This window comes from Sphaerodactylus townsendi, linkage group LG04, assembly GCF_021028975.2.
Source record: "Sphaerodactylus townsendi isolate TG3544 linkage group LG04, MPM_Stown_v2.3, whole genome shotgun sequence".
NCBI lineage: Eukaryota > Metazoa > Chordata > Lepidosauria > Squamata > Sphaerodactylidae > Sphaerodactylus > Sphaerodactylus townsendi.
In genome coordinates, this window is record NC_059428.1 from 72,561,361 (window position 1) to 72,580,722 (window position 19,362).

The 19,362-nt window shown below is 45.2% G+C and overlaps 1 protein-coding gene across 1 annotated transcript in view; it reads left to right on the forward strand.

Annotated features, from left to right (window-relative positions):
- Positions 1 to 12,552: 12,552 nt before the first annotated feature.
- Positions 12,553 to 19,362, forward strand: part of LOC125430858 (amine oxidase [flavin-containing] B-like) — a 58,041-nt gene continuing 51,231 nt past the window's right edge. Inside the window, exon 1 of the mRNA XM_048493157.1 lies at positions 12,553 to 12,678. Coding sequence (XP_048349114.1) covers positions 12,630 to 12,678 — 49 coding nt within the window. The 5' untranslated portion in view covers positions 12,553 to 12,629. The remainder of the gene's footprint in view (positions 12,679 to 19,362) is intronic.

Consider the following 19,362-nt stretch of genomic DNA (forward strand, 5'->3'; position numbering starts at 1 on the left):
AAGAAACCCGGGAAAAGAATCTGTAGCTGAAACCTGGAAGAGTTAAGACCAACAACTTCTGTTAGCTGTTCACTGTTATACTAGTTCACACTGTTAACCATAAATAAACCTGTCATGAACCTACAAGGATAATCCTGTCATCCTTCACAAGTGCTGTAGTGCTATAGCAACACAATTGACAAGCTGAAAAAGAACACTGCGCAGAAAAGGCAGGGAAAAAAATAGCAACACTGTTTGAAATGGCCAGAGTGTTTTAGAGACAATTCATAGATGGATTGAAGTGAGCTGTATGAAATGCCTGTCCCTGTATTACTTTACTTGGATTTGGGCCAACCACAGATGACATCTGGTTTAGAACCGTAATCTGAAAGGGGCCTTATGTCAGGGAAATGTTCCTGTTGGCAGCAGAGGATAGAACTCACAGCAATGGGTATGAACTGCTGATGGAAAGTTAGGGGCTGGACATTAGGAGAAAAATATGGCAAGTGTAATTTAATAGTGGAATCAGCTGCCTAGAGAGGTGGTGAGCTCCCCCTCACTGGCAGTCTTCAAGCAGTGGCTAGACCAGGGGTAGGGAACCTGCGGCTCTCCAGATGTTCAGGAACTACAATTCCCATCAGCCTCTGTCAGCATGGCCAATTGGCCATGCTGGTAGGGGCTGATGGGAATTGTAGTTTCTGAACATCTGAAGAGCCGCAGGTTCCCTACCCCTGGGCTAGACAGACACTTTAGGCTGATTTAGGCTGATTCTGCATTAAGCAAGGAGTTGGACTAGATGGCCTGTATGGCCCCTTCCAACTCTATGATTCTTCATTCAACACCATGTATGAAAATCCCTCCCCCAACCCAGCTAGGGTACTTACTGATACATTAGACAGACAGAACAATGTTCAAACAATCAAGATGGGACACAGATCTTACTTATATGTCTACAAAAGGAGAAAGACTGACAAAGGAGAATAACCCACCCCTTTTCTATCACACACTAAAGTGTTAATGAAACAACACATATCTAGTTGGAGACAATCAAGATTGTAAAGGACAAATTTTAAGCGTTTATTAAAACACAGACCTTGACCTGGATAGCTCCAGGCTAGCTTGATCTCATCAGATCTCAGAAGCTCAGCAGGGTTAGCCCTGCTTAGTATTTGAATGGGCAACTTCCAATAAATGCTAGAGTCATGAAGTGGAGGCAGGCAATGGCAAACCACTTTCAAGATGGCGCCCGCGACGGAGCTCGTAAACAGAGCTCCGCTTTAATAGTTTTATTATCCCACCCTCCTTAGTTCTTAGCCTAAGAGAGACTGTTTATTTATTTGCCTAAGAGATTGCTCTGTCCATCTGAACGCCTGGGAGGGTAGCAGCAATAACAGCAGCAGTAATAACGAAACAAGACCCAGAGGAGGGCTGAAGACCGGAGATTAATTACTAGCAGCTCAGGCCGAGGGTTCAGGCGGTGTCAGATAACGAGGGCGGAGGTAAAGGGCCAGAGAAACAACGAGGTGAGGGGCCAGAGAAACAACAACATAACTTGAAGTGCCGATATGAGTCCCATGGTTGCCCACTTAATTCCTCCGGCTTTTACCACCTACCGACTGCCGTCTTTCAGCTGTGATTTGGAGCTTCCCCGCCGCACCTGCGGCTTCCTTTGGAGCAGCCTTGGCAAGCTGCAACACTGTGGAGAGCAGTAGCCGGCGGGTGCAGCTGAAGAAGAGCAAGGGAGTGGTCACAAAGAGGAGACAGAATAACCTAGAACACCCTGGCTGGGATAGGACTGGGGCTGGTGGCAGAAACCCCTTCCTTTACCCCAAATACAATCAGCTCAGGGTGTTCTGGAGGAAAAAAACTAGGGTCAGTGCTTGCGGCCCTTCTCCTTATTCCCAGATACTGCGAGAACCTGGCCTGCGACCTCGGTGGAGCAAGAAGCTGGCAGCTTTGGCTGACCAAGTGCCAAGTGTCCCTGCGATCCAGAGAGGAGGCGGGAGAAACCTGGGACATTTCAGGGAGTTGGCGGGAGTTGGGATGCAGTGGCAGAGATTCCCCCCATCCCTTAGTTTAACCCGGAATCCGGCTGAGCTTGCAGTGGTTGAGCAGGGGAGTTCTCACGACCTGGGAAGGCAGTAGAGAGGAAACCAAGCAGACCGTGTTCCAGGAACACATTTCTCTTACACTGAATATTTGGGGACTAAACCTGCCAGGACTAACTATCGAGCAGAAGGAGTTTCCCTACTTGGCGATATTACAGCCCTTATATACCACCAACCCACTTCATTGTTTGTATTAGAGGTTCGGGAACTGGTGGCAGCAGTTCTCATCCTGTCTGCCTGCGAGGAATATGATCTAGCAGCCCTCTCCTGGCTCTAAAGTGGATGCTGCAGCAGCCTGGTAGAAGAATACTCAACTATTCTGCTACATGGACACTATATATATACTATCTATGGCCCACTGGGTGAGAGCTTTGGGCATTTACATTTCATACCATCTATAGCCCACTTGGTGAGAGCTTTTTAGGCAGCAATTACTATATCACATAAAAATGGAAATCCCGGACATTATCGCGTTCCTTTCTATTTAGCTTAACCACTTGCCTATAATTGCTATTGTAATTGTTATTTGTGATTGCTTTGTTTGTGGGGTTGTATTGAGGGGGGGTAGTTAATGTTAGTATATTGTAAGGTATTGGAGTGAGTTTGCTCCAGCCACATATTGTAAAATGGAGTACTGATTTAATTTGGTTAGATTAGGAATAGGACTGAGTCCACTATAGTGGAGGAGTCTAGTAGAAACTTAGATTAGGAAATGGAAGAAGATGGGGGGGAGGGAGAATTGGGGCACCATGAGTTGGGAGCTGAGGATCCCAGTACTAATGGGGCCAGAGGTAGAAAGTATATAGCCCGGTAAGCGGCTGGCCATATGATAGACTTAGCGGCCGCGAAGTAGATGTGCTTTCGTTTGCTTTCTGACCTCCGACCTATCCTAGAACGCGAGGATGGCTGGAGTTCAGGGATACTCTGCTTAGTCTCTGTGGTGCTGATTAATGCCAGGTCCATAAACAATAAGACGCGCAGTACTCCGGGATTTTCTGGGAGATCTGCAAAATGGACCTAACTTGTGTCACTGAAACTCACAAATGGGTACGTGAGAGGCCGAGACCGTAGCCTTAAGGCGGGGTCAGCGGAATTCAGCGTGCACCTCCACCAGTCTCGAACCCAGGGCGGGGAGTGGTGGTGTAGCAATGTTCATCCGCAATTCCATTCCCTTCAGGGCAGTCCCGTCCCGGAGATCACCCGGCATGGAGTGTGTCGGCCTGGAGTGGTTGGCCATGGAAGTTGGCGGTCACTTCTGGTGTACCCGGTCGCCTAGCGCACCCGAGGGGCGACCTTCTCTCGCGGCTGCCCTAGAGGTGGTGGCCGACTAGGCGTTGAGGGAGTTTCCCAGGCTTATTGTCCTGGGTGACTTCAATGTCCCGTATGTCGACCTACCGCCTCATGCTATAGCGGCCTCTTGCGGACCTAGTGTCATCCATGGCGACTCATAGGCCTCTCGCTTAATAAATTCTGGCCCCACCCATGAGAATGCCGGGCACCGCGGCTGGATTTGGTCTTTGGGTGGGGTTAATCTGAGTCGTATCCTCTATTGATAGAGTGCCATGGTCCGACCACTGCTACTGCCCTGAAACTGCTGACCCGACATGCTGCGCCGCCCCTGTCTAGGTGACGGGCTGGTTATGCCGCCCACAGAGACTTATGGATCAATTGGTTTCCTAGCTGAATGCTCTGCGGGACCCTGAACCCACGCCCGGCACACTTTCGATGAGCAAGTGGAGGAGTTGGAATTCCCGCCTCTCTGATGCCATCGAGACTGTTGCCTTCCCCAGTCGTCCTCTGCGCCCCCGCTCCACGGCAGGCTCCATGGTATACAGAGGAGCTCGCGCCAGATGGCAAGCAGGTGCTTTCAGGCGTCTAAATGCGAGTGTGGAGAAAGCTGCGTGTGAAGCTGCAGCGGCGGAACACATCCTATAGGGGCGTTTATGAAAGCCTATGAGATGGCGGCGAAGGAGAAGAGGGCTTTCTTCTCTTCCTCTCTACGCATCTACTGCTTGAAAGCTCCTGCGCCCGGCTCAATTGTTTGAGGATAATTACGATCTTTGACCTCTTTATCAGAGGGTTCTACAAAAAATGCGTGTAATTGGCTATTAGCTGTGAGGGCATTTATGAGCTTTGCGAAGACAAAGTTAGCGTTCAGCTCCGCCAGGACCTTCCTGCCACCCCTTAACTACAATTGAGTGAACTGGAGGCTCCCTTGCTGTCTTCTGGCCCTTGTTTGGCCGGTTTTCCCTGCTCTCACTCAGCTGCTGTTGACAGGATCTTGGCTGCTGTTAGACCTACTACCTGTCCTCTGGATCCGTGCCCTTCCTGGCTAATTAAAACTTGCGGGGAGGAGTTTACGACCCCACCTGTTGAAAATCACATCAATGACTCTCTTGAGCAAGGAGTCTTTCCAGATGGAGTTAGGAAAGGGAGGCAGTGAGTCATACTCTTGAAAGACCATCGTTAGATCCACTGGAAGATCTGGCCCAATGATGCCGCCCGTCACCGAGATCTTTCGTTTCTGGGGAAGGTATTGAGAGAGTGGTGTTGGAGCAGCGTTCAGGGTTTCCTGGATGAAACACATCAGCTTTCGACCCCTTCCAGTCCGGCTTCCGTGCTGGGCATGCTGGGGGCGGAGCCGGTTCTCGTCGCTGTCACAGAATGCGGCTCCGTTAATGCAACCTTGGCCGAGAAGCGGATCGGCGCTGCTGGTGTTGTTAGATCTCACTGCAGCGTTTGATAGTGGTCGACCATGACCTTTTGGCCCACCGCCTGGCCGCCTCGAGGAGTCCGGGGCACTGTCCTTCAAATGGATTGTCTACCACCGTTCCTCGAGGCGCGGGAGTCCAGCAAAGATGTGGTGTGGGGATTAAAAGCTTCCCAGAGGTGCACCCGCTTCATTGTAAAGGTGTGCCTCAGGGGGCATTGTTGTCCCCACTGTTATTTAACTTTATCTATATCGCGACCCCTTGCTCCAGTTGAGTGCGGGCTTTGGGCTGGTCTGCCATCGGTAGCGTGCTGATGACACTCCAGCTCCATTCTGTCGATGGAGGCGGGAGCTGTCACAGCCTGCAGCTCTACCAGCACCTGTTTGGAGGCGTTAAGCTGGATTTGGTTACAACAGAGCAGGTTAAAACCCAATCCATCGAAGAGCGAGGAATCCTCTAGGCTTGGCAGAGATTAGGGAATTCCAGCCGCCCGGTGTGGGAGGGTCTGGTCACGATGGCGCCGACCTCTCCGTTAAGCAGCCTGGGGGTCCACCTGGATTACGATCTCTTTCAATGGAGACCCAGGTGGCCCATACAACCAGGTTCGCGTTTTTCCATCTTCGGCTTGAGGCCCGACGGCTGGCTCCCGCTTCACTCTCAACAGCAGCGAAGCCTAGCCACTTGTGATCCATGCAGCGGTCACCTCCAGAGCTAGACTATTGTAACTTTCGCTTTCCGTGGGCCTTCCCTTGCGTCTGATTCGGAAGCTAAAACTGGTCCAAAATGCAGCTGCCTGCGATCTGCCCACAGGCAGTGCCATCTGGGATCATCTCCACCCTGTGTTGCACCAGCTGCATTGGCTCCCCGGTGAGTTCCGTATCATCTTCAAGGTGTTGGTGTTGACCTTTAATGCCTTACTCGGCCTGGGACCCTCGTACCTTGGGGACCGCAGTACCCCATATGTCCCGAGTCGAGCCTCTCTGCGGCTCAGCAGAGGCCAGCCAATTTACCTGGAGATCCCTGGCCCCTCAATGATGCGGCTGGCCTCCCGCCGGGCCAGGGCCTTTACTGACTCTGGCCTGCCTGGTGGAACACTCTACCACCAGCTGTTAGGGCCCCTCGCGGGGACAGGAGAGTTCAGTAAGGCCTGCAAGAACCCGAATTGTTCCACCGGGCCTTCGGAGAAGACCAGCAGCGTGAGGGTGCCCTGCTTTCATCCTCCCCCTGCTGTATAGGGTCCCTAACATCATCGGGACCCATCACTCTTCTTGGGAGGGTTGCATATGGGTTCGTGGGATACTGTTTTAGAATGAAAATTTTAAACTTTTATATATTTATGTTTATATATGCTTTTATATTGTTCACCGCCCTGAGCCCTTTGGGGATAGGGCGGTATACGAAATCAAATAATAAATAAAATAAATAAATAAATGTCTCTGGCCTTGAAAGGGGTTGCCATAAGTTAGCTGTGACCTGATGGCAAAAAACAATACAGAAGGAATAAAGGGGGAAATGACAGAGGATACAGATTCCAAAGAAAACCACAAAGAAGGTGTCATTTCACAATAATTCCAGATGGGGAACTATGTTAATCTGTAGCAGAAAAATAAAATGAGAGTTGGTAAAGGCTAATAAAATGTATACCAGCATAGGATTTATGAGTCAGAGCTCAGTTCATCAGGTGCACTGAAGCTAAACAAAATATATCAAATACCCATGATAGTGAGAGTCCTGTTCAGAGATGCTGAGCTACACCTCTGTTGGCATTTCAAATTCCTTTATTTTCTTGACATATTTTCAGAAAAGGAGGGGAGCATGGCCAATTAAAAGTGGGGGCAATTAAAACCCAAGACAGTAGCAATGTTTTCCAAAGGTCAGGTAGGATTGCGCCCAGAATTTTTTGAAATAGTGAGCCAAGCCTTCACCTCATGGACCAGAGGCATGCAAAAGATGCTGACTGGACCAACTGTTTGCTGTTTGGACCATCTATCCATCAAGATCACAATCTTTTGTCTGGGTCTCAGAGGGCAGCAGCCTTTCACATCACCTACTGCCTGGTCCTTTTAACCAGAGATTCCAGGAAAAGAACATGCATTGTCACTAGAGTACACTGTTAAGAATACAAAGAGAGAGGGAAGTTCCCTGAATTGTACATGACAGAAAATGTGCATGGTATATAAAATTTTGGCTTTGGCACAGAAAATGGCAGTAGTAAAACATAGCAAGAAAAGGAGCTGATTATCCATTTCAGGCACATTTTTTTATTAGATTCTCTTTACTAAGGACATCTTTTGTTTTATCAACAAGCTGCTGAATGAAGAGAACAAGGAAATGGCTATAAGAATTTTATTTTGTGTTTTTAATCCTGCAATTAAAGTCTTTAGAGAAAAACTAGCTCTTAAATGTAAAATGAAAACATTCTGTTGAAATAAGCAGGAAGCAGAACTGATATGGAAGATCTCACTGAGCACTGACTAACAGTGTGCTTTAATTTGAGGTCTTGAACTCATAATCTTGCCTATTAGCGTATCAGATTACTTGAGGGTTTATGAAATTGGATGTTTATACAACACATAGTGTGGTATGTCTATGTATAAATCAGGGAACCTGTTCAGGTGCTACATATAACAACACATTCCTTGATTTGTGCATGCATGGCTACCACTCCATGTACACATTTACTTCTTTATTATTTATGTATATAGAACATTTTAATACTGTCTCTCCAGGAAAGCTTCTGGAGGCAGTTAATAAATAAAACATGATAATACCGACCCTCATTTTACCCAGACCAACTTTATAAAAACAGCTAGATATTAAACTATTAACAAGGCATTTTTTAAAAGCATTTAAAAGCATTTAAAAAACCTATTCAAGGCATAAGCACAGCACAATTTTAACCAATTTACACACACACACACACACACACACACACACACACACACACCCTGTACTTACTGTTTGAATAAATGGAACAGGTTTCTGCTTCTCATGAGAATAGTAAAACTGCTTAGTGAAAAACTGCTCTCTGCTCATAACAAAAGTATTGCTACTCTGGTCATCTCTTGAAAGTTGGGTTTTCTCTAACTCACAAGAAATCTGGGTGGCACCATCAGCAGGAAGATAGAGTATGTGAATGCCTTCCCTTTGCACCTGGATCTCCCTTGCTACTGCTTCCACAGCGGAGTCGTTTTTGCCACCGTTGGGTGGAAACAGCTGAAGAAAAGGCCACCCCAAAAGTACAATCCAAATAGATAACTTTTTTGTAGTCACAAAAATAAACAGGAGGAAACCTGGAACTGTACTAGCTGCTAGTAAGAGCCAAATTGAAATGGAATGTGAAACTATTCTTGATATGAGGGTAAGAGCTAAAGAACATGCTAATTTGTTATTCCAGTCACATGCAACTCTAAAATGGAGCAAATAACTCAACCCTGGGACTATTTTGCTTTGGGAGAACAGTGTGGGAAGGGAAGGCAGCAGCCCATCTTCCTCACACCACAGTCCAGAAGTGAATTGACCCTGGGGACCTTTAAAATGCCACTCCCCACAGCTGCTGTGCTGGTGCAAGGAAAACAAGTTGGGTCCAGGGAACTTGGACCTGTCTTGTTACAGAATGTAATGTGCAGTTTGGCCCCCAGTACTTCCTGGTATGGCAAGCTGGAAGGGCCAGTACACGACAGACATGGCCTTTCATTCCAGTCCCCCATACCAAATAGGACGGCCATAAAACTAGGTGCTAGCCGCAATCATCTAATGTAATTAACACATATATTTCATTACATATCACGATAATGCTGGACCAGTAATTCCAAGTCTAGGCAATATCATGAAAGTGTCAGAAAGTGCTAGAATCAAAAACTGCAGTCTAATCTTGAGGAGTGGTGCTTTTTCCACTCCAACACTAATAAGCAAGTATAGCCTATGTATGTTAGAAGTCTAGATGTATCTAAGTGCACAAAAGCAACAGCACAAAGCAAGGTTGAAATCAGAGTCAACACTACTAACGAAGAGTCAATGCTGAATGAGACAAAAGCAAGAAACACCATCCAGGGCAGTTAGTGAAACAGAAGCATCAAACTTGATCTGGGACTGATCTTCATAGGCAGCCTTGCAGGTGCTGCTGTTATACAAACTGAGGCTGATTCTAGGCTGGAAGAGGTCTTAGTGTGAATCCTGCCCCAGTTCTTCCAACCATATTATTTTGGTTAGAGTCTGAGGCCCAGTATTAAAAGGTATGACAGGAAGTCAGGGCTATCATATCTGTCTTGTATCATTAATTCTATCATTCACGAAAGAAGTAATAGACTAGTGATACTGCACTAGTTCAATAGCTCAGTGTGCTACAACTACAACATGTGAGGCGAGAATCATATGTAGAAGGAGAGAAAGTGTGGCAGGGACAGAATAATGTTGTGCTTACTTGTTCAGATCAGCAGGAGCAGGGATTCCTTTTCTGCCTCTCTGCAAACATGGGTGGGGCCAGCAAAAAGTGTGTCTGTGACATTTAAATGTAGTGAGTGAAGCAGCCCTGAGAATGGATGCTGTGGATTAGATAGTTGCTAAGCACCAAAGCTAGCCTGATAGAAGGAAAGGTCTGCTGCTTGTTAATACTCTACATTGAGACAGATCTGGAAATGATTGGGAGATGAAAAACAAATCTTGTTACAGCAGGCTTATTTGATGCAAATGGAATGGCAGAGGAAGAAAGAGGGGCTTTTTGTCAGTTAGGATTCAAATGTATTATCTATCCATGTCATTAAGATACATTATGATATGAAATCAGAGAATTTATCCCCCCCCCCCCAGAGCAAGAAACTGACTGCTCATCAATAATTTTCTTTTTAATTACTGATTTTGCAAAAAAGGTCATAAACAATGAGCCATCTCACATTAAAAGGGAAGCCTAAGATTTGCTACATGAGTTACAATGTGATTTTACTACAAAATTTTAGCCATAGGCAAAGTTATTTGTTTTTATTTGTTGTGAGGTTTTTGGGCTATGTAACCATTGTCTGAATATCTTTATTCCTTGTGTTTTGCCAGCACCTGTAGCTAGTGTAACCTCAGCTTGTGGGTTCTGTGGGGCAGTACTTGGAATGAGTTGCAACAACAATTTTTAAACAACAAAATGGTTTACTTTTCTTTACAATTAACACTTTTAAAACATCAACATTTAACGTTACAATTCAAGGTCCTGTTCAGGTTGCATTTCAAGTCCTTCTATTTACACAGTCTACTGATATTGCCAAGTCCAAATTCTTCTTTTACCAAGTTGGCTGGCTCCCTTGAAGACTCAAGGGGCTTGATGAACAGGTTGCAACATGATGAAGGTCTCCAGGAGAACTCCCTCACCCATTACAGCTACAAAAGAAAACCCTGAAACAATAAACTCCAACATTTTACAACATAGCAAAGAACAACAACTACACTTCCCGGTAGTTCCCAAGCAATATTGCAATTACCTTAACAAGGTGTTGGGGGGGCTTATAGAAATCAAGGTTAGGGAGTCTGGTAGCCCCTTGTCCTCTGCAAAAGAGCTCTTGCAACCTCTCTGCTGCTCCGGAAGTCTCCACCCCTTATTTCTGGAGTCAACCCATTCTGGGCCAACCCATTCTGGGCATGGGGGTTACATTCTCCCCACTAAAATTCTGTCATCTGGACAGTAATGCATCCACAACTCTTGAAATCATTGCACAATGATTTCCCCCCAAGAGAAATTCCTGTACTTGGAGGAACCACATTTGGTGCATCTGAATGCAGAACATTGTGTCATTTCCCTTTAAGCTTAGCTGCACACTGGCCATTTGCAAAACTCTTTTACAGCAAATGTTGCAAAGATTCAGCCAAGCAGTGCTTGCAGTAGAAGGGATGGAGGGATTGCAACTGGAATCCCTTCCCTTCATATAACTGCTTAACCCAGTGTTTCAAATTAACACAGCAACATGTCTCTTGAACTTACATAACAAAGCAGTTTTATGGGGATCAAGACCCCAACTTGCTGCACACTTCCATTGGGCAAGCAATTTATATTTGCAATCTCACTTCCAAGCCCCGCTGAGTTGAAGAGCTTCATTTGTAAACCTCAGCTTGTGTGGGTTCTGTGGGGGCAGCTACTTGGAATGAGAGTTGCAACAAGCATACCTTTTTTAAACAACAAAATGGCTTTACTTTTCTTTACAATTAACACTTTTAAAACATCAACATTTAACGTTACAATTCAAGGTCCTGTTCAGGTTGCATTTCAAGTCCTTCTATTTACAGTCTACTGATATTGCCAAGTCCAAATTCTTCTTTGCAAGTTGGCTGGCTCCTGAAGACTCCAAGGGCTTGATGAACCGGCATCTTCAGAGGTGTATCACAGAGAGAAGTCTGTTATAAGAGAAGTCTGGACACAATGTATAACAGACTTCTCTCTGTGATACACCTCTGAAGATGCCGGTCACAGATGCAGGTGAAACGTTAGGAACAAGATCTACCAGACCATGGCCATGCAGCCCGGAAAACCCACAACAGCTAACATTGAAAATGAGGCTGTTGCGGGTTGGTGGGGAATCTACCCTGAAACAGCATCACTTTCAATGTTGTTTAAACTAGGGAGCCCTGGGTGTGTTCAGATTTGTGTGTTGGGGCATGTTCTATAATGTGATGGTGACTTTTAGATGACCTGCAAAAAATGTTTGGTCGTGGTAGGGGAGGGTGGCAGCCCATGGGGGGGCGCAAAAACTCAGATTTTGCCCCCACTCAAGTTTCCCTAGCTGCACATCTGGGTGGGTGGGCCATGCCCTGATGCTGGACCTCCTCCCCTCTCCAGTATAGTAAGGGGTGAGGCTATGGGGAGAAGGTAGAAAAACTATTTTTCTTAGCTGTCAAGAGTTCATACAAACTTCCAAGGGCCTGGGGATCCCAGCAAGGAACTATTGGGAAGATAGCAACTGCAGACTGGTTCTAATTCAATAGGGCCCCAAATATGATATAAAGAGGGACCCGGAGTAAATCCTTGTCTGGGAGATTGTGGCGGCTTTCCACAATCTTGCCCAGTTGGTAGATATGAGGGGGAAAGCTGCAAGGAAGCTAGCAGAACTCTGGTGGTCTAAATGGAATTCTTTCAGAACAAATTTGGTTTCTTCTCTGTTTCAAAGAAGATATTGAATGTTTGGGAGACTGGGAAGGGATCATGGTGGCAAATATGGAAAATATGTGATGCTTACCTAATACTGTTAAGTATTTATCATGCAAAGCAACAGCAATAATGAGGACTTGCTAGGATGCCAAAAGGAAGAGGTGGCTGAGCTGGCAGTTGGGGATTCCTTTAGAAAAATCAATTGTATGGTTGTATGGAAGCACAGAAGATAAAATCATGAAAATGGGGACTGCTGTGATCTCCGGGGAAACTCTCGCAATACTGTTGCTTATTTCAAAATAAGGAGTATCAGGCTTTAATAGGTGCCTCCCTGCTATGCAGAAATCTAACAGATGAAAACCCTCTGCCACTTTGCTTTGTTTCCATGGCAGGCAAGCAACACCTGCTGGATTATTCCCTAAACAGGATTCAAGCAAAGAATAACGTTTGTTCTTATACAGTTCTTAAAAGGCATAACACCCCCAGTTTTATGTTCAGGAGAAACTCGATCAATATCGAGCTTTGGACAGGCTCGAGTCGACTCCCTCTTCATTGCCTTCTTGGTCAAGAAGCGGCAGGCGGAGCTCCCGGTTGGGCTGAACAAAGGGGCGGGTAACAAACTGGGGCTGCTGTTGATCGGAAATTGCAGTTGAGCCAGGCGCTTGGGAGGCTGCAGCAGGAGTGTCCAGCAGAGCGAAGGAGGCAAACATGAGCAACAATAAATGCGATGTGGTCGTTATCGGGGGAGGCATCTCAGGTCAGTGCAAAGACATTGCTGCCGGGAGGGGACGGGACGGGAGGGGAGGGGAGGGAGGGGAGGGGAGGGGAGGGGAGGGCACGAGCCAGACCTTGGGAGGAGGAAGGAGCGAAGGGCTGAGCATTTTGCGGGATTGGGGCCGGTGGTGTAATATTTACGCTTGTTTGTTCACTGGAGAGATTTTCTTCAGACTGTTTGGGTACCTTCAGACTGTTTGGGTACCTTCAAATCGCACGCCATAGGAGCTTGGCTGCTCAGTGCGCCAGTTCCTGCAGTGCTAACAACCTGTTGTGTCTCCTGTGTTTTTATATCTAGCAGGTAACCAGTTAGCTCACTGGCTACTCCTAGGGTACCCTCACTAACTCATCGGTACGGTATCAAACCAGGAGTTACTTCTCACTCTCTCCAGAAGCATATCAGAAAACTTGGGGTTCTGTAACCAAAACTAGAAGTACTAGCATAACTTGTTGACCTGCCCTCAGGACACCTATTTTAATGCCGAGTCTGAAACACCATATAAATACACAATGGTGACCTAACTGCTATACTTATATGTCTGTAGTTTGAGTATATGCTTGGGTATATTTTGTGAATTTGCAATTTGTTATGAATTCTGATTGTCTTATCCCAAGCCTTGATGTGGGATAAGCACCACCTGAAAGTTAAATTTGAAAGAAAAGAAGTTACATTTGAAAGAAAGCATTTATTTGCTCTGGTGAAGCTAGTGGAATTATCACTGCTGCTCCTAGTCATACCACCTAATGAAATTGTTTTGCTGCTGCCTGTAATGCTAGACATCTGAACTGTGTTGGTGCTACAGTGCTCTCTCTCTCCTGCTTATTGCTTAAAAAGGAAACAGGCTCACACTCTATCAGTGTTAGCTACTAAGTATAAGCAAAAATGGATGGACTGTGCTTCTTATCTCAGTAGTTGAATCTTGGAGCTGAGGAGTTCTTGCCCGAAATTGTGGATGTGGGTGGGGATGTAAGCAGAACCAGGGTTTCTGTTTTCAAACCAAATTAAGGGTTTTTTTGTTAGTTTGTTTGCCCTCAAGTCACAGCTGACTTATAGTGAACTCAGGGTTTTCAAGCCAAGAAACATTCAAGGTGACTTTCCATTGCCTGCCTCTGCATCATGATCCTGGTATTCCTTAATGGTCTGCCATCAGGGACGTAGATATAGATTTTTTTAGGGGTGGGTGGGGGTGGGGCCAGGCCCCCACCAGCCCCTGGGGGCATGGCCACAACTCCCAAGCCCCGCCCCCAGCCTCAGTGCTTATAAAAGCAGCTCTCCGAGGCCGGGGACTGCAGACTCCCCTGCCCCGCCCTCCCCAACCCCCCACCAGCTAGGTTCCCAGCTGGCAACCACTTCTGCCCTCTCCTCTGGGCAGAGGCATAGCTAGGGAAAATGGAGCCTGGTGCAATATCGGAGTTTTATGCCCCCCCCCACGGGTGGACACTGTGATGGCTGAAATCCACCCCAAAACAGCATCACTTTCAATGGTGTTTAGAGAGCCCAAATTCTCCTTTTAAATCCATTTAAAGGGAGAATCTGGGGTCCCTAGTTAAAACAACATTGAAAGTGATGCTGTTTTGGGTGGAATATCCCCCACCCTGAAACAGTATCACTTTCAATGTTTAAACTGGGGACCTTAGATTCTCCCTCTAAATCCATGCAGAAGGGGATGAATTTAAAAGGAGAATCTGGGGGAATTGGGGGGGGGGGTTCCTGCTGTCAGGGGTGCAATTGTTAAGCTAGCAGCATCAAACTTTCAGGGTATCTTTACAAGACTTTCCTAATGATATCACCCAAGTTTGGTAAAGTTTGGTTCAGGGGGTCGAAAGTTATGGACCCTCAAAGGTGTAGCCCCCCATCTTAGCTCCCATTGGAAACAATGGGGGATGGGGCACCCCTTTTGGGTGTCCATAGCCTTGGACCCCCTAGACCAAACTTCACAAAACCTGGGTGGTATCAGTAAGAGACTCTCCTGATGATGCCACCCAGTTTTGGTGAAGTTTGGTTCAGGGGGTCCAAAGATATGGACCCTCAAAAACATAGCCCCATCTTCTATTAGCTCCCATTGGAAACAACGGAGGATGGCGGCACCCCATTTGGGAGTCCATAGCTTTGGACCCCCTGGACCAAAATTCACAAAACCTGGGTGGTATCAGTAAGAGACTCTCCTGATGATGCCACCCAGTTTTGGTGAAGTTTGGTTCATGGGTCCAAAGTTATGGACCCTCAAAGTTGTAGACCCCATCTTCTATTAGCTCCCATTGGAAACAATGGGGGATGGGGGCACCCCCTTTGGGAGTCCATAGCTTTGGACCTCACCAAACCTGGGTAGTATCATCAGGAGAATCTCCCAAAAAATCTCTGAAATTTTGGTGCTGCTAGCCTAAAAGCTGCACCTGTTGCAGGCCAAAAACCTAAAAAACACTAAAAATACCAAAAAATTCACAAACGGGGCGGGGGGGGGGGAGCTTTGGACATGTAATGGGGGGTTGAACCTGAGAACCCCCCTATACCTAGATCCTTGTCTGCCATCCAAATACTAGCCAGAGTCGGGGCTGAGAATGTGTGACTGGCCCAAGTTCATCCAGCAAGCTTCCATAATATGAGTGAGTCTTAACTAGTGCAGTCTTATTAATTAGATAGACAAAGATTATGCCACCTCTTACACAACCACTATAGCTTGGGAAGGTTTTTGGCCTACAAGTTTTCTCTCTTTTCAAATGCACCTTCAGATTTTCCTTTCACAAATTGATCTTTTTTACTTACTACAGTTTTCAATTGTGACTATTTGCTAGTTTTTTATTATACATTATTTCTATTATAGTAATAGTATATATTATTGCTATTCCTCTTTGACATTTTAACAGTTGTATGCTTGTCACATAATGAGCTATTTAACCCCATACTTTAACATTCACTGTGCCTCTGTCTGGTACATGAGAAGAAATTCAACGCATGCAGCTCCTTCCAGCGCACAGTTAGGGAGAAGCTGGGCATGTCAGCTTGCATGCAGTTAGTAGACACAGTTTCTCTGTTGTAATGAACAAAAAGTAACTATCATGTGAGCTTTTCTGAGTGGATTAAGCCTGGTATCTTATTGCTGTCAGATTGAGTTCCTGTGAATACAGAGATTAAGTCTGAACAATTAAAGAAAATTACCCAATATTTTAAGTTTGAGCTAAATAGTAGATACGAAAGTAGCTTCTCAAACTGTCTTGAAAATTCAAAGCCATTATCAGTCAACCAGTGAGAATGTAGAGGATGACCATAACCCAGTTTATATTCTTGCCTCTAACCACCTGGCACTTAACTAATAATAGTGTACATTCATATTTGGCATTGCTCTCTAGTTCTGTAATGCAATTTACTCCAAATATTGCTTAACATTTTTCTTCAACTATGTATTTTTACCTTGTTGACTGAAGAAGCTGATAAATATGTTATCAATGAACAACTAACAAAACTCTTTGCTTAGCCAGGAGTTCACTTGATTGGCACCTTCCTGTAATGATTTAGAAAATGACTCTAGTTAAGGGCCCTAATTCTTATTTTATGAGCTTATGGATCCCAGGTGACATAGTATGTACTTGCCAGTCAGCAGAATGTATTAAAAAAGCATGACAACATCAAACCTTGGCCCAGCTTCTACACTCATTTGAGCAGACTTTACCCTTTGTGGCAAGAGGTTTGCTGAGAAGGCTCAGAATTAGTTAACTCTATAATAGTCCTATGTAGTTTGATACTAGCAAACCTTAAGGACCACCTACTCCCATTTGAACCTGTCTAACCATGATGGTAATTTTAGGGGCCCTGCAACGGTGGCATAAAATAGTGGTGGTGATAATAATACAACATGCATCTTTAAAGAGCGAAAACCCTTTGAGTTTAATTGGAATGTGTTGGGGTATTTTATTGGAGGATAGAATGGGAAAAAGGCAATAAGGTTTGACCTGGGGGGCTTCCTTGCTCCTTGCCCCATGATACATTGAAGAGATTCAGTTGAGGAGATAGGATGCAAATTTGGGTTACAGACAAAGGAAGTGAATGTGAGCAGAAGAGGCTTGGTCTTACCTTGGTCGCTAAGCAAGTTAGCCCTGGTCTTGCTTCCCTTGGCAAGTTCTCCAACTTTTCCTTTTAAACTTGGAATTGAACTTCATTAATTTTAGTTAAATTTGCTTCTAGTCAGAAGTAATTAGCATCTTGGCTCTATTCCAGCTTATCTTCCCATACTAAGATTCCAGGTTAGCCTGTACTAGTTTATTGCTGCAAAGTAGAAAAAAAATCAATTGTTCTCAGTATGGCATGCAAACATATTAAAAGTTTGACTTGCATATTTACTCATGTTCTGAATTTAGCAACCATGGATAATGTGAAAAGTTATAGTTCAGAATTACACTTGTGCACAGTGTACTTTATGGTGCAATCCTACCAAGAATTACTCTTGTCTAAAGCCATTGAATCCTGTGGGTTTAGACAAAAGTAATTCCAGTGAGCCACACTCTCTCTGTCTATACTTCTAACATAACCTGTGAAGTGAAGATTGTAGACCTTCCCTCACAGGAATATGCAAATGGTCCCTGTCTATAGAGGCCCACCTATTTCACTGATAAAAAAGTCACCATTTTGTTTTCTGGGAAAAGAAACAGAATTGTCTCATGCTTGGTATTTTGGTGCTTCCACATAATACACAAAGCGGCTTCAAATCACATTCCAGGAAGAAACCTGAGAGGTGTAGAAGTCTGTTCTCTGTGCTACTTGGGAGGCAAGCTTCATGCTAAAGAATAAAGGTTGCTGGGGGAGAAAACCCTCAAGAATGGAGAAACTTCAAAATCAACTCTAAATGTTAACAATGTCACTCCACTTCAGTCTCCTCTGTCCTTGCTTCAAAAGAAGCAAAGTGAATGAGTGCTTAAATAATATTGTTTGGAGTCATTAAAAAAAGGTGTGGTCCTGTGGTCCAGGTCCTTTCTGAGACTCTGTGCTGAAGCAGAAGGGTTGAGCCTTCTTGCCTCTCTCTTTCCCTGGACTGTGAAAGCAGTTGCCAACTCTGGGTTGAGAAATCTCTGAAGAGTTGGGAGTGGTGCCTCAGGTAGGTGGGTTTTGGGGAAGCGAGGGACCTCAGCAACAAAATACCGTGCCATAGAGTTGACTCTCCAAAGCACCCATTTCCTCCTGGGGAACTGATTTCTGTCATCTGGAGATCAGTTGTAATATCAGAAGATCTTTAGGGATCAGTGGGAGGCTGGCATCCCTAAGTGGAGATCTTTATCCTCATTCACGCCTTCTCTTACAGGGAACTCCACAGGGATATGACACAATTATTCTAACTCTTTTCATGAAGGGGGAGGGGGGCTATGCAGTGGTGGGATTCAGCGGGTTCGCACCACTTCAGCAGAATCGGTTGTTAAAATGGTGATTGTAAACAACCAGTTGTTAAATTATTTGAATACCACCACCAGAACCAATTGTTAAATTATTTGAATCCAGAGCATTTACTTGACCTGCGGAAGGTCCCAGATTCAATCCCTGGCATTACCAATTAAAATGATCTGGCAATACGAAGACCTCTACATGAAACCCTGTAGAGCTGCTGCCCAGTCTGAGGAGACAAACCTAACAGCAATAGACTAATTGCCTGATTCAGTACAAGGCGGTAGACTATTTTTTTTTTTGTGTTCATCGGAAAATACGCCTGCTTGGAAACCAAACCAATTAGGGGGTCAAAACTGTTTGCACATATTTCTTATTCAGTCTTTTGAGGCCTTCTGTCATCTGCACTCTCTCATTTGAATTTTTCAGATGTTAGAATCACACATACTGCCGAGCATAGATAGACTCTTCTAAATCCATGGACTTCTATGGATGTAGAAGGTGTAACTCTGCATAGTCTGCATATACTAGCTTGGATGTTATTTCCACTGAAATCAGTGATAACCATGAATAATAGTAAAGAAACTTGACTAGGATGTGGTTCTGCTTTACCAGTCCATGTCTATTTTTTCACCTCAACTAGTCTGAGGCTGTTTTGTTTTTAAACTTATGTGCTTTCCCTCCCCTTCCATCAACCCATCTTCATGTTGAACATGTTGAATAACCTTTCATGCATGCAGACTTTGGGTATGTGTGTGTGTAAGAAGCGGAGGGTTACCTTGCATTACTATAGGAAGGACCATAGCCATACTTCAGTGCTCTAATCTCCTTTTAAGGGAAAGATGCCTAATAACTCAGCTGAGGCAGTTTGTTCAGCAAATGTGCAGTGGATGGAAAACTGTTGATGAAATCCTTCTCAAAGGCTCTCTGGAATTACATTATATTAACATAGATGAAGCTGCCTTATACTGACTTAGACCCCTGGTCCATTATAGTCAAAATTGACTACTCAGGCTGTCAGGGTCTTTCTGGGGTTACATTGCCAACCACCTGACCCTGTCAACTGGAGATACCATGGACTGAATCTGGGACCTTGTGCATGCCAAGCAGATATCTGCCATTGAACCACAGCCATTCCCATTTACCATGGCAAGCTTGGTAGTAGCTTGTTCATTGTGGCTGTGCACCTCCATTGCTCCCCCCCCCCCCTTTTACACAGAATTCAAAAATTAACTCCACTCTGTCTAGACATTGCCCTCAGTTTATGAATGCAGATGTCTGGGCAAAATGGAGATTGCT